This window comes from Zonotrichia albicollis, chromosome 3 (assembly GCF_047830755.1).
Source record: "Zonotrichia albicollis isolate bZonAlb1 chromosome 3, bZonAlb1.hap1, whole genome shotgun sequence".
NCBI lineage: Eukaryota > Metazoa > Chordata > Aves > Passeriformes > Passerellidae > Zonotrichia > Zonotrichia albicollis.
Window position 1 is genome coordinate 60,322,560 of NC_133821.1, and position 15,004 is coordinate 60,337,563.

General features: G+C 37.7%; 1 protein-coding gene across 7 annotated transcripts in view; it reads right to left on the reverse strand.

Annotated features, from left to right (window-relative positions):
* UTRN (utrophin) overlaps window positions 1-15,004 on the reverse strand; it is a 347,871-nt gene that overhangs the window by 188,590 nt on the left and 144,277 nt on the right. For all 7 annotated transcript variants that reach the window (XM_074537592.1, XM_074537591.1, XM_074537590.1 and 4 more), the window contains 6 exons: window positions 14,807-14,891; window positions 13,069-13,274; window positions 11,828-11,945; window positions 8,467-8,672; window positions 6,828-6,982; window positions 1,273-1,462 (listed from right to left, as the gene is read on the reverse strand). In XM_074537592.1, the coding sequence (XP_074393693.1) occupies window positions 1,273-1,462; window positions 6,828-6,982; window positions 8,467-8,672; window positions 11,828-11,945; window positions 13,069-13,274; window positions 14,807-14,891 (960 nt within the window). The remainder of the gene's footprint in view (window positions 1-1,272; window positions 1,463-6,827; window positions 6,983-8,466; window positions 8,673-11,827; window positions 11,946-13,068; window positions 13,275-14,806; window positions 14,892-15,004) is intronic.

Consider the following 15,004-nt stretch of genomic DNA (forward strand, 5'->3'; position numbering starts at 1 on the left):
AACCAGGGGAGGTCACGATCCAGCACCTCCACCTGCCTTTTCAGCAGTGACAAGCCAGGACAGCGTGCAAAGTCAGGAGTTGGTCATGGACCTTCTTCTCTCACAGCAGTCTTGCACAACAGCTCTCCCCTCATGCAGCACAACTCAGGCAATTTTAATCAGATTGCAGCACAACAAAGAATGGCAAACCTTCTACACACAGTGCTTCACAGCCACACAGAGCCAACAAACAAACTGTGAAATAACAGCTGTATCTTGGTGTGATAGACTACACAGAATGCAATGCAGAAATAAGTGTATTTACACGTAGCACTGCCTTCTGTTGTTCACTGCTTGTGCCCTGTTTTTAGCTCTTCCACCTCCACTACATTAGAGTAGTTGGAAGTGGCACCAATATAAAGCATAACATTAAGTTCTAGGTGTCACCACTACAGACTAGGCTCAGCATTTCACAAAAAGCCGCATCTCTACAGATGAGTTACCTGACTGACTAAAATAATTTGGTGAGTGACATGCCATCTTCAACAGATACAAGCTTCCACAAAACATTGTGCTCCTACTATGATTAGCAAGTATAACTTGCTATCAGATATTTTTAAGAGCCTTGTTTCATTTCAATTCAGCGTAGATATGTTCAGATTAAGAGCAATACTAAAAGCAACAAGCAACATCTTTTTTTCATTATAAGCTGCTCAAACCCACTTAGATCACAGGTGACATTAATCCAAACACAGAGTGCAGGATTTAATAAGTGGTGTCACTTAAATTCCTCAGTCATTTCCAAGCTTTCCAGTCTGGGGCCTGAACATGAAAGAAGGCCAGCTGGGGAGCTGCTGGGCAGTAGGAGAGGGAGAAGAGGTAACCCAAGCACAACAACTTCTTGGATTGCTAAAAAAGCAGGAGGAAGGTGGCAGACAGAAATAGGAGAGAGTGCAGCCCAGGAGGGCTTTACTTGGAGGGAAGTAGATTAAATTGTTTGGTTGAACAATCACACAACATGACTTGGTTTAATGAAGCATACACTTCCTGAATGCAGTCACCCTCCAAGGACATTTAAGAGCCCTCAGTGCCAAAGACATACACAAAAATAGGTGCTTCAAACCTTAAGAAGACAAATCTGCTTCTTTCATACACCTGACTTCTAAAACACTGTGTCTTAGGAAACACCTTTCATTAGGCTGCAGCTTTCTCCAAGCAAGTAGACAGCTTTTCTTTATAACATTTGCCATTGAGACAAAACCTGAATAACAGCAATATTATTTAGTTTCTCACCTGCATTTGCTTTCTGAGTTCCCTTATGTAGACACTGTCCTGAGCAGTGTTCTCACGCTCGGATGCATCTGCCAGAACATTTACTGTTGTCTCTGCCTCTTGAATCCACTTGAGGAAGCTCTCCAGATCCTTGTGTGAGGCCTGTATTGTCTTCATCTCTGTCTCCAAGAAATTCTGCCTATCAACAGCTCTGAAAACAAGACAAGTGTCAGAATATTCCCCCATAAGATACAACGTTATATACATAATAATGAAACTACTAAAAGGAAATCTGAAACACATCTCTAGTAAGAACAGAGGTACAGCTTGTTTTATCATAATTTATATCACTGTTTTTAGTGTATCTATAGCTATCCACAGATGTCCTGAACTGGTTATATGTTTGACAGATTGTATTCTTTTTTAAAAGGCATGCAGTAAAAACTCAGTTATTAATTAAAAACCCAGGTTTTCCTTTTAGAGTGTTACCATCATCGACTTATGCTACTCCAAAGGGTAGAAGTGTTATTGCCATGTGTGAAAAATGGGCTTTACCCCATCAACAAAAAACATATGGAGTAGAAGCACTGAGTGCTTGGGGTATTTTCACAGTGAGCAGAAACACTGCCATAAATTCTTAAGAGTTAAAATGCTAAGGGATGAAAAGTCAGATACCTGGTTCTTTCTGCTAGAAGACTTTTGACACAATCACTCAAACAAACAGAATAATACACTGCCATCCAAAATATGCTCAACGAACTTAAAAAAAGACAGGCAGAATATGGTCCAAATAATTTTCAAATCATCCAAAAGATTTCTAACTGATACAAACACTAAAGTTTGTGTCTGTAAGAGGATTTTTTTCATGTAATAACAATATAATCAAAACATTTTATCAGCAACTTCAAATAATTTCCTAGGCAAAAAAATCACCTTATAGTTCTGCATAACAGTACTGTCTTCTAGTGATTGAAATGAAACTCAGATGAGAAACTGTTATAGTCAGCAATTTTAAAAGCACTGATTAGCAACATTATTAAATTTAGACAAACTAAATTTCACCCATTTGAAGCTGTTATTCTGCTGCATTCCTTCTCCCAAAATCAGGATAAAAGAAACAAGCTATCCCATACTAGAACACTGTAGAAAAACCTCTAACAGAGTTAACAGCTAGAATGCTTCTGCTGAGTTAGTAGTTAAATTTTATTTTCACATCAAGCACTAGCTGTATTATAATATTTTAGGAGTAAAGTGATATACTTAATTTTAAGACAGACAATGCCAAAACACTCAGCATTTGGCATTTCCATGTTTCTGCAGGCAGGCCCAAACTTGTGTCTTCCGCATCCCTCATCTACTTCAGCTTTCTTTCCTCCTTTTCATGCTGTGCTGCTCAGCAGTATGAAGGAATAACTATGTTTGGAATTGTGAATTTCAAAACTAGTTAAAATATTCCTTTTAGAAAAGAAGCAGTGGGTGTTCAGTACCATTCAGGATGACATTTCAAAGCAAGTAGCCTGGTTTACTAGAACATCAGATGAGACAGCTACAAGTAAAAGCTGCCCTCTTTCAAGGACTGTGAGGAAATCTCATGCAACCCCAATTCTGCCAGGCTCACATTCCTAAATTTTAGCATAACCAACTGAACTTTTTAGAGACAATTTGCACAAAGATAGTGTTGCAACCCCTATTTTAGAAGCTTTGGTCTTACACCACTTGCTAATTGCTTTGGCCAAAAATAAGACTCTAAGAATTGTTTCTGACTTTGTGCTTGCCCAAGTTTTGGTGAGTAGCAAATGACAAGGACATCGAGAAGCTTTCATTCTTGCTTCTCACTTGCAGCTGGAATGCTTCACCCAGTCTTGAGAAAAAAAAATATGCCGCATGCTAGGGAAAACAAGTAGTTTGATAGATATTGTCCAGAAAAGATAATAAGCACCAGCTAAAAAATTAGAGCACACCAAGGAACTGTGAGAAAAATGTCAAGTAAAAGCAGTTATGAGCTCTAACTTCAAAATCCTCTCCCTCTGCAGGGATTTTCTTTCTTAGCAGGGGGTTAAGGCCAAAGGTGGAAGAACAGGAGTGACAGCAGGAAGAACAGACTGGTAATAAAGGTGACCTTCAAAGGAAAAGAACAGCCCCAAAGGATGAAACACCAAGTGACCCAGATCTCTAAGTCTAAGTACTGATGTATTAGATAGGAATTGAGACAACCTGAACTTTGAAGTTAACAACATTCATTGAAGAATATTGTCTTCATCCTAAAGTTTTAATTTCTCAAGTCTTCTGCTTGGTTGAGCTTTAAGGAAAGAATGAAATCCTATTACTGATCCACTGCTGCCATATATTTGAATTAAAGCTGAAAAACAATCCTGCCACTATATACATACAAATTTACAACTAATTTCCTAAGATTACATGGGTGTTTTTAAAGAGGAAATGCATAGCAAGCAGTAGTGACCAACACTTCAAAAGAGCAGATGGAAATACTTTCCTCCCCTGCTAGTAAGGACCTCAAGCATAAAATAGAAATTTTTTTTACAGGAGAATTCTGTACTGCAGCTTAAAAACTACCCCATGCTATAAAAACATTAATGATTTTCAAATAATTCTGACACAATTAGAGCAGCCTCAAAAGACAGAGGATCTGTGTATCTTCCAGGCTGCAAGAACTAAACGTGAGGAGAAGCTGGAGAATTATTTTCAAATGTAGCTAACCTATACAGTGATATTGGAGAAAGTCTACACAGATTCTATTGGCAAACATACACCCAAGAAAAAATTGTTACTCTGTTATTTAAGTTTTCATGGCTCTGTTTCAGGTTTCTGTTCCACCCAATTATTTTTCCAGATTTATACTAAAAATCTGCAATGCGTACATGTGTGTGATCAAAAGAAATTCAGAAACTAACATCTGATACAGTACAGAAAGCAACTATAATCCATTACCAAGGCAGCACAATCACCTAGAATGACTATGGTTTCACCCTAAAGTATAAAAGTAGAACATAAATAGCCACTGGGCAAAGTACCCAATTTACACAATGTCAAGCTGAGGATCTTCAATCTCTTAATGCCATCAGTTTAAAATAAGCTTCTTCACTTTACATACCATGGCTATAGTCTTCCTGGTAGCATTCTTATGGTGACCAGAATCACAATCTTTCCAGGAGATGCTATGAAGGACCCTTTCCATAGGGGTCCTTCAAGTGTGAGTGGGGGGAACAAACTGGTATTTTAAAGCATTATGCTATAAATACAGATTTATTCTTATGGAAGCCATAGGGCTACATGTCCACTCTATGTATAAGTCCTAAATGTCCCAACATCTGTCACAAAAAGTAAGGTTCATCAGTGGTACTTCTATTTATTGCACTTAAAGCAAGTATAAAAACCTTCATCCTGTTGAAAAGGTGCTTTCACTGCACAGTCTCCCCTTTTAATTCTACTGTGCTGCTCAGATGGGGTTACACTGAGCAACTCCACACTGTCTGCCCACTGGCTCTCAGAGTTGTCCTTTACATTCTGCCACTAGTTAATAAACAAAGCAGATATTCACCTTCCTTAGGCTGCAGACTTCAAACAATAGCCCCAGTGATAATTAAGGAGCTTCAGTTATACACAACAAAATGCAGTAGCTTATTATTTTAGACTTTAAGCAGATTCAAAACTAATTAGAGGCTTCCAGGCAGGAGCCCTTCTTTCTGGTCACCTTCTCTGAATAGTGGGCAGTTTTATGCCAGCTCTAGCCATAGCACTGCAAAGCCTGAATGTGAATGAGACTAATACAGAGTTTTAGTCTACTGTCAATGCTAATCCAACAAGGAGCTGTTTTCCCTCATCCTCTAATTAACTAGGAAACAAGCTGCCACATCCAAAGCACAAAATGACAGAAGAACAATTTTCCTCCAAGGAAGGATAGGATGACATTCTACTCTGCTTCCTTCATTACCTGCTCACTGAGAATGGTCCTGCTGAGGAGGACTTGGGGGTGCTGGTGGGTAGGAGGCTGGACATGATCCAGTAATGTGTGCTTGCAGCCCAGAAAGCCAATTGTGTTCTGGGCTGCATCCAGGGCAGCGTGGGTAGCAGGGCAAGGGAGGGGATTCTGCACCTCTGCCACACTCTGGTGAGATCCCACCTGGAGTGCTGCATCCAGCTCTGGGATCCCAACATAAGAAGGATGTGGACATGTTGAAGCAGATCCAGAGGAAAAACTAAAACATTCTGAGGGCTGGAGCACCTCTCCTATGAGGGAAGGGTGAGAGAGTTGGAGCCTGGAGAAGCAAAGGCTCCCAGGGGACCTTGTAGCAGCCTTGCAGAGCCTGAAGAGGGCCTACATGAAACATGGAGAGGGACTTTTTGCAAAGGTATATAAGCACAGGACAAGAATAATGACTCTAAACTGAAAAAAGGCACATTTAGTTTAGCTTCTAGGAAAAAATTCTTCACTGTGAGGGTGGTGAAGCACTGGAACAGGAGAAGCTGTGAATGTCCCATGCCTGGCAGTGTCCAAGGTCAGACTGAATGGGGCTTTGAGCAATCTGATCTAGAGGATTGTGGTCTGCCCATGGCAGGGGGGTTGGAACTGGATGATCTTTAAGGCCCCTTCCAATTCAAACCATTCTCTAATTTCACAAGTTCTATAATGTTCTCCTCCTCTCACTCCTCAAGAGATAACATCTCCTTAAGCTTTACAAAGTAGGCTTTTCGTTCCTTTAACTGATGTCCCATTCCAAAAGCAGCTGCTTCTTTCACATACACATGTATACATACAGACTTCAGTTGTCATCTTCCCCACTCCCACATAAAGAGGATCAATTTTTCCTTCTCTCCATCTAACCACAATGCATATAGACTTTTAGATTTCAGTCAGACGCTATTCTAAATCTTAATTGTCTATCAACACCAAATACTCAAAAGAATTTCTGCAGAAATTAGATTATCCTGCAGGAAAAAAAAAATTATGCATAGGAAAATATCACATTTTCATTGAGACATATCTGCAGATACATCTTAAATAGAGGATTAATAAAAAGAAGTTTCAATTAAGTCTCAATTTCTATAGCACAAGTATTTTCTAGATGGGAGTACTGGAAGGATTGCACTTGAGAACCCAAAGCACAGCCCCATTCTGGGGAAGCTTCTATTAGATGAAAGGCCATAAGCAATTAATGGATGGGAAGATGAAGCTGAACACTTACAGCCTTACAAAAAGGAAGGACAATAACAAACTACAAATATATAAATCATACCAGTAATAAAGAATAAGAGAGGAACTTTGAAAGACACTTAGAGAATAATAGCCACAGGAAAACCTGAAACCAAACATGAGAAGTCCCTTCTTTTTCTGCTTAAAAATATACCACATAAATGGGAATTCATACAGAAGCTTTCCATTGTGAACCGTGGGAATTTCAATCATCAAAAGAACTTGACTGCAATTGACTAATTATCCCCAGCAGCACAACATTCTGCACTAAAGCACACAGAGAAGAGGCTACAATACACATGTATACAGAGAATGCAAGTTTAAGGCACAAGTTGCTACATATAGAGTGAAACCTTGTAGTTACCTTTGGTTGAGATTAACCCAGCAAGTGTTCATTTGGTCAGTGGTTTCCTTCACCTTCCTTGAGTCGTCATCACGATACTCTCGAAGTAGTTTATTAGAAAGATCATTGAATGCTGCTACTGTGATGTCACCTCTATGCAAATCCTGTACCAAGAGCTAAAAAGCAGTGCCAAATGAGACCGATTAAAATGAGACTATTTCTCATATTATGCATTTCATCACACATTATAAACCTCTCATTTTTTCCTCTTTTCTAAAAAGCAAAATGTTCACATTTTTCATCTAGGGGTAAAACCTTACAGAGAAAATCTATAGATATTAAATGTCCTGATAATGAACTAATCAAAGCATAAATAGGTGAGAAAAAGCTGTATTTGCCAGAACTGCCAAAGGTTAGAGAAATCCTCTTTTATAGTCTACTGGCAACAGAAATAAAAATACTTCTGTATTTTGAGTAGCATGAATAAGTTTGAATTAGTATAATAGGAATATAAGCAGCATTTAAAAGCAGCACAAATGAAATGTACAATATGAGAATTTGGTTTGATTCCTTGGGGTTTTTGGTTTTGGTTTTTTGTTTGTTTAAATTAAGGAAATACATTAGAAAGTATTAAAAATAAGGCATAAAATACATGCCTTGACTTTAGAGAATCTGAACTCATTATTTCAAAATGAAAGAGTATTTGCATATACATATATATACATATATATATATATATATATATATCCAGTTGCACATTATGGCCTCTGTTTGGGCATGGACCTGCTTTCACTTAAGAAAACAAAGTAGACCTAATAGTCCATTTCTGTTTTCCTGCTTATGCAGAGATAGACATAAGTCAGATAGCTGTGCAAAGCACACAACTTTACTGTCTACTTAAACAGCTATGGATTGGTAAGCAATTCTCACAATCATACTTCCTGCCTCTTCCATTACTCAGCTGCATCTCTACATTGCCCCTTCATGAATATATATATGTGCATATATAAATATGCACATATGTATTTTAAACGCTAGTATATCCCTGTTCTAAATACTGCAAGAGCATCTCCTCACTGCTTTGTGCCTTTAGTTCTCATACTGTGCCACCTACAGCTCGCCCTTTTTCTGACAGCCACCAGGACAAAGGACGCTAGACTTACTGATTTATCACAGCATGCTTGATATGATATAAAAAGCATCAAAGATTGCATTAAATAAAAAAAATAAAAATAAAAAAGCATAGGATATGCCTGGCATCCACCAGATGTGAAATTCAGGACAATTTTAAATACTTTAGTCCATTCCTTGACTTACTAAGCTGCTGTTAAATATTTCTAGGAAGTCAATTCTGTAGCAGTATCATTAAATTTTAATTAGTCTGGGGCTCAAGCTTTTTGTATAATATAATTTCTTTGATGCTAAATTATACTAATTTCAACTAAGCTTTAAAAGGCACACATGCCACCCATTTACTTCCCAAAATGGGATTCTTGGGTAGTCTGATATATTGAAAAACACAGACAATTAAAATATCATGCCCAAAAAGAACCAGAAAATAGTACAACTAAATTGCACATCCACTCATCAATTGAATGTAGTAGCATTACACAGAGTCAGGAATCTGGTATGGGAAAAAAGTAAGCACAAGTGGTCTTACTTTGCTCTCTGCAATGTGTTTGGCCAGCATCTCTTTTGGGGCCTGCAGGAGCACTCGCAGGCGGATCTCGCACTGCTCCATGAGGTGCTCCATCTCCTGCCTCTGCTCGTGCCACTGCAGGCTGTCTGCCAGCATGTGCTTCAGCTGCTGCTGCCGCACCATCACGCTGTGCTGGGTGCTGTCCCACTGGTTCTTCAGCTTCTCCACTGCAGAGGACAACACAGAACGAGGCAAGTGAAAAACTAGCCATAACTACCTCCCACTTTTCAGGGCAAAAGGCAATAATAGAACACATTCTCAAATACAATAGTCTCAATATTCAGTACTTCAGTTCGCCGTCTAGTTGACATATTCACATAAGTAAATGAAAACAATCAGGTGTTTGGCTTCCTCTTGTTTGAGTAAGACACTGTACAAGTAACAACCATTTTTTCTGGTATATTTCAGAGTCATTATTCACTTTTGAAGTCCACACATATAGGAAACTTTACAGCAGAGATATGCCAGCAGTAGGGCTCCAAGGAGCACAATTTTAGGGTGATTTTAGGATAATAGAAGCAATAAGTCATCTTTTTGCATCTATAACTTAAACCAGTAGAAACAAATAAATAAATACTGTTTGGACAGTTTGTATAAAGCAAACTGAGCATTCCTGACCACTGTCTCATGGCACCTACACTGCAATTTTGGCCAATGTAGAAACATTCCACAAGGTAAACAAACTACTTTGGCAATTTAACCCCAGCACAGGTTTCTATAGAATTTAGTAGATAACCCAGCAGAAGAGAGAAGTTATTGGTTACACCCCACTCCCTTCAAGTGGAAGGAATTCTATTCCTTTCTCAATAAATAGTTTCATTAGATGATGGATAAATACACTTAACCTTTAATAAACAAGGAGTTAAAAACACAACATAAGAGCCTAGAACAACAATAGTGCATCACAAAAAGCAGTGAATCTGTCTTTGGAGAGAAATGCATGGCATCATACATTTTCCTGGATACTTACAAGACCATTAAAGCAAGTGTATTACTTGAAAGTCTATAGAGCTGGAAACCCGTTTCTCTACTACCTGTTGTGACAGTTACAGGGAACAAATTATATCACTAAAGAGTATGATAAAAAAAGAATGTTGTAAAAAAGTTAATGGGAAAAAGTAAAACCAAAAAAGACTAAGCTGGACTTCCTGAGCATCTCACTACTCTGATGAGAAACAGGTACACAGTATGTAAGACTAAACCAATGTATTTATTTTAACAGTAAGTACACAATTTTATCAAAAAATTAATCTTGATGCTCAAGTCACTTCAATTTTCCATGAAGCAAAAAGCTAAAGGTTGCACTAAAATTGAAACCATTTAAGTGGTTTACATTTTTCTAACCTTAAGCAATTAAACAAAGCCATTGTGCTTCATCTGCTTGAAAAAAATCTCTTAACTTTAATACATTCAACCATATTCTGTTTAGTTCGCAAAGCTCTCAAAGACTGGGGCAGCAAAGCCCACCTGTCAGAGTAAATATCACTACACCGAACTGGTAGACAAACCTAATGATTTGTGCAATATAGATTCATCCATTTCAACCCACAGGCAGCTTGTGGATTAATTTTCAAGCACAGATATTTGATGTTCACATAGTAGTATTGGTATTATAGAACAAATATTATTTATATACTTTTTCTTATTAATGGACAGATTAACCTTACTCTCTAAACTGCTGACATATCTACCCTTTTCTCTACCTCCTGCAAACAGGACAGAAAAATAGTGACATTCCTGGTAGCCTCAGAACTTGGTGGGTTTAAGAGGTAAGTTCCTAGAAAAAGTTGTTCTGAAAAATATACTTGAAAAAGTATGGGCACCAGCCTGATATCACAGACAGAAAAACTAGAAGGAATTTCTGATGAGACTTTTTCAATTCTAAGTGTCAATAAAGTTTCAATTCTAAGTGTCCCAAAAATTGGGAGCAAAGTTCCAGAGAAGGAAGCTTTGCTGTTTCTCTGCTCCTATCAATTTGAGTAATTATGCTTCATCTGATGACACACAGCAGACTCCCAGAAGGTTGTAGGACATTGATACATTCTGGTATATATTCAGTGTCTATACATACTCAGTGTTTAAACAAAGAGGTGCATAAGCAGGCCAGAGCTTCACTTTTCTTCAAAGAGCAAACTTCTCTTAACAAATGTCAGTGGAAACAAAACCTTCAATTTTCATGTTTCATGACAGGCGGAAAGTCTTCACACACAACTAAAGTATCTACTGGAAGCTTAATCCATGTCACCACATACAACTTCTTTTTTCCCACTCTGGATGTGCATGACTGTAGGGGAACTCAAACTTCAACACACAGTCCTTTACTTCTTGTTCAGCTTTTCTGAAGAATCCTGAACATTTTGTGATTGACCCCATGTCCCCTTGTTGATTGACTCCATGGTTATTATCCTGCCCTGAGTTTCCACCTCGCCCCTAGTTCTGAGTGACTGCAAAACTAAGTTGCTTCTTTGAATCTTACTGCCCCTACCAGTCTATAGCCTGTGAACCTCAGACGGCAGATGTCATCTCATCAGATCCCCAGAAAAACCACTCATCTTTGGGCTTCCCATCTGACCACATCATCTCCATCAAGTCTTAAGGACACCAAAGAAATTAATGCAGATGGAGTGAAGGAAAACTACATTACAGAGAACATAAAAAAATATATCTTTCCATTTTTACTTCTAACTATGGTATTCCCTGCTGCATGAATTTTCTAATCTTAGCAACGAGCAAAGCTTAATACTTCAAAAAACAGACTGTCCATAAGTTTGATATTATGACAACTGTACATTTCTTAGGTACAAGTAAAATAAATTTTCAAAGGGAGTGGAGACCTTTAAATTGGAAATTAAATTTTCAAGTACATGTCAGTTAATTAAAATCTTTACTCTCAGTGAACAATTTTCAAAGTACACACATAAAGTCATTGTCCTAAAGTCAAGACATTCATGTTTTTAACTGTCCAGTGCCTCAGAGCTCAACAAAAAAAGAAACATGATTAACTCCTTTTGTCAGTAAATAAAATCCTCATCCCTGGGTCTGTGGCTGTGAAGAAACCCAAATTCTTCACAAAATATTTAAAAGTCCCAGCAAAACTATTGACCTTCATACTTGAAAAATCAGCCAATCAAAAAACAAGAGGCAATTCTTGTTCCAGGAATTTTCATTAGACAGTTTAAGTGAAAGCCACTTAATAACCAAGTTTTCTTTTTCAAGGAAGGCAACTTCAGCTATGCTCAATCAATAATTTTGGAAATAGACATGAAGATGTCTTACTGCCATGAAAACAATGTATTTGCAAACACAGGATGGATAAACTTACTTTTTTCTGTGATCTCTGTCCTAATGTCTGAACTGGAAGTTTTATTTTTCAAATTCTGAGCCAAAGTAAAAACAGAATCAAGCTGAGGGTGCCGATGGTCCATATCTGCATTGGTTATCTGTTTTTAAGTCCAAAAAGAGAAAATCGTTAAATTGATCTGTATTATTTAGGTAAAAAAATACACACGTCTCCACAACTATATAGCTAGTCCCATCATTACTGTGACCCTTGAACAGTCACAGTATAATAGCACTGCATTAAAAAGCTAAAATATTGTAAACCGCAGTTAGTGAAAATCCAGAGGTGGAGGTTAACCTATCAAACCACACTGTTACCACAGTTGTTGCACAATGTTTTCCAGTATCTATTTTTCATAGACTTAAATGAAAATAAGTTTCCATAACTTATTTTTCTCCTAACTAAGCCTCATTTATATATATCAGAAGCAGCAGTGGGTGTAGAGGAAAGTGAAGAACAAAAACTGGAAGGAATAATCAGACTATATAATGTTGCTCCATAAAAAATTGTTCTCTACATATACCAGAATATTACAAGTTAAAAGAAAGGGTTTCAAAAGCTACATCATGTTACTCTTCTAAATTCCAGACTACGTGTGAGATACAGGAACAGTTTGGCACTTGTTTAGCCTACAGTTTTAATGCTACACTTAGTTAGTTGACATTAAGTAAAATAAAATGAACATTAACAGCAGCACACATCTCACTTATACTGCCCTTAGTCACGGTTCAACATGGCATAAGCTATCAACAGAAATAAACATTCACATCATAACCATTTATGTTACAAATTTTAATCCTCTTAGCATGTCTCTGGAAATCAGTTTAGTGTAACTACAGCAAACAAAACTCATTAGAAACCCGTAAAGAGTGAATCAAAGATCACCCACTAAGCAGACATGAAGCTGCTCTAAAGCTTTCCATGTAAGTCAACTACTACAAACCCCAAAAGATGTGAGGAGGTATTCTCCAATTTCTTCATTTTAAAGAAAAAAAACCTGTGAGCCAAGCTCACATAGGGACACAAGAATAAACAGAAAATGGCTCTGAAGGAGAAAGGAGTATAATAAGAGCATTTAAAGTGTAACTTTCATGTTATGCATTTAGCTGCAGTCAGGGTTTTCTTCCCCTTACAAACATTTTATTGCTTTTAGCTTCTTTAGTGAATGTAAGAACTCTTAAAATGTGAAACAATTTTCTACTAGCCTTCACAAAAGCACATACTTTCATTCGTGTAATAGTCCGATTGATCTCTTCAGTATTTCCCACAGTGACTATGTTTGACTTGAGCATCTGGTCAATCAGCACCAACCAGTCAGCCAGCTCAGTTCTAGTTTTGTCCAGATCAGCAGGTGCAGAAAGTTCCAAAGCCTGCTGAGTCTGAACAGGAATTTCCAAGGAAGAAGATGCTAGCACCACCTTTTGGATATCTGAAACAGAGTGTGGGAGTTCTGTTAAAGCAAAAGTAATCATGGCCACACGAGCAGTTCTCAGAATTACAAGGGGCTTTTTGTAATTCCTATAAATATGCAACAGCATCTACAGAGAAAGCACAGCAAAAACTGTATTTTAACAACCAGAAGCTAAGTAATGAGACTTATGCACCTTTAAGACAGCTATTTTCTTACTGCATGCCAAAAAGACTCACCCAAATGATTCCGCCTAAATTCAAAATAAACAAGATGAAAACTTGCAAAGACAAAGTTACATTAAACCTAATGGAAAGAAGCTGAACACTCACTGACATTTATTAAGCATAAAGCTCAATATTTTTGCTTAAGATAAACATCTAAAGCTGTCTTCCTCAGTTTTGTACTATGTAGCAAAAAGGTCTTCTCCACTCTTGGCTCAGAATTCACTGATGCACAAGTGAAGCTTCTGGAACAGATGCTTCATGGACTTGGCATTACACAACTGTCTGAAGAAAGGACAGATGCCCACTAGTTCAGTCACATCCTCCTCTCTTTTTAACCTGACACAAGAAACAAGTGAGAAATGAGCTGAATGAATAGCAAGATTCACTCCAGAAGTTGTGTTCTTGTTCCAAGAAATACTAAGCTACATCAAACTGCAGCATGAATATTTCACATTTCCCTCAAACAACAAAACACAGGAGTTTTGTTTAACAAACATGTTGTATGAAAGGAGAACAAGCTGAATTCCAGATTTTAAAAGGATTAAACAGAAGATGGTTTGCCTCATATTTTCTTTAATGATTCTGAAATTAAAAAGAAAACAGAGTTAATTGACTGAGGTTTGAGTTGCAAAATTTTTTTAGGCAAGGGCTGTCTTATTTGCCTAAATTTCCAAAAGGGAAACCTGGGCATTTTTTTTACAATCTGTATTTGCTGAACTGCCTCCAACAACTTGAAAATATGACCAGTGTCAGCATCTGATAAAAGAACACACATTTAGACAGCTTTCCCTAAAACATTCAGAAAGCTAAGTACCTAGCAGATAAGGAGATCCATCTGGCCCCCTCAACCAAGCCAAAAGAAGCAGAATGGTCTTTATTTATAAGACAGTAAAAAATCCACATGCAAGAGACTTTACAAATAATTAGCTGCATGGAAAGCTTCTAGTGGATCTTAATTAGTAAAAAGCATGAACACAAATCCACAGGAAACAAAACACAGAAAGCAGGCTGTCACAAACACAGCTATTTTGGTTTTTACTCTGTACCTAGTCCTGATTAGGAGGCCTAAGCTTTATAAAAATTTCTCCATTTCAAAACTCTTAGAGAACCTCCAAAAGACTCCCCCAGTCCTGAAGAGTAGAGTGACTTCTTCTCTACCCAAATATTCCCTCTCCCCCATGCAATGAGAAGGCAGCCTCAAGTTCAGCACAATGTTTCAACATTTCTTATTTGTCTAAGTACATAGAGAGTTTTTTTAATTACTTTTGACTGCAAACAGGATTACACTCAAAACAATTAAGCAGAACAGAAGGACCAATTACTCACCAGGAGGCTTTGTCTTTGTAACAAAACAGGACTGCCCAACAAATGCCTCCAACTCTCTCACTTTGTCAGGCACTTCTCTGGACACCTACAGCCCAGCAGAGAGAAATAAAAACAGTAACACAACCTATATTAATGGCAATTATTGAAAGACAAAATATTCTACACCATGCCTCAGATATATTTTAATTATTTTTTGGA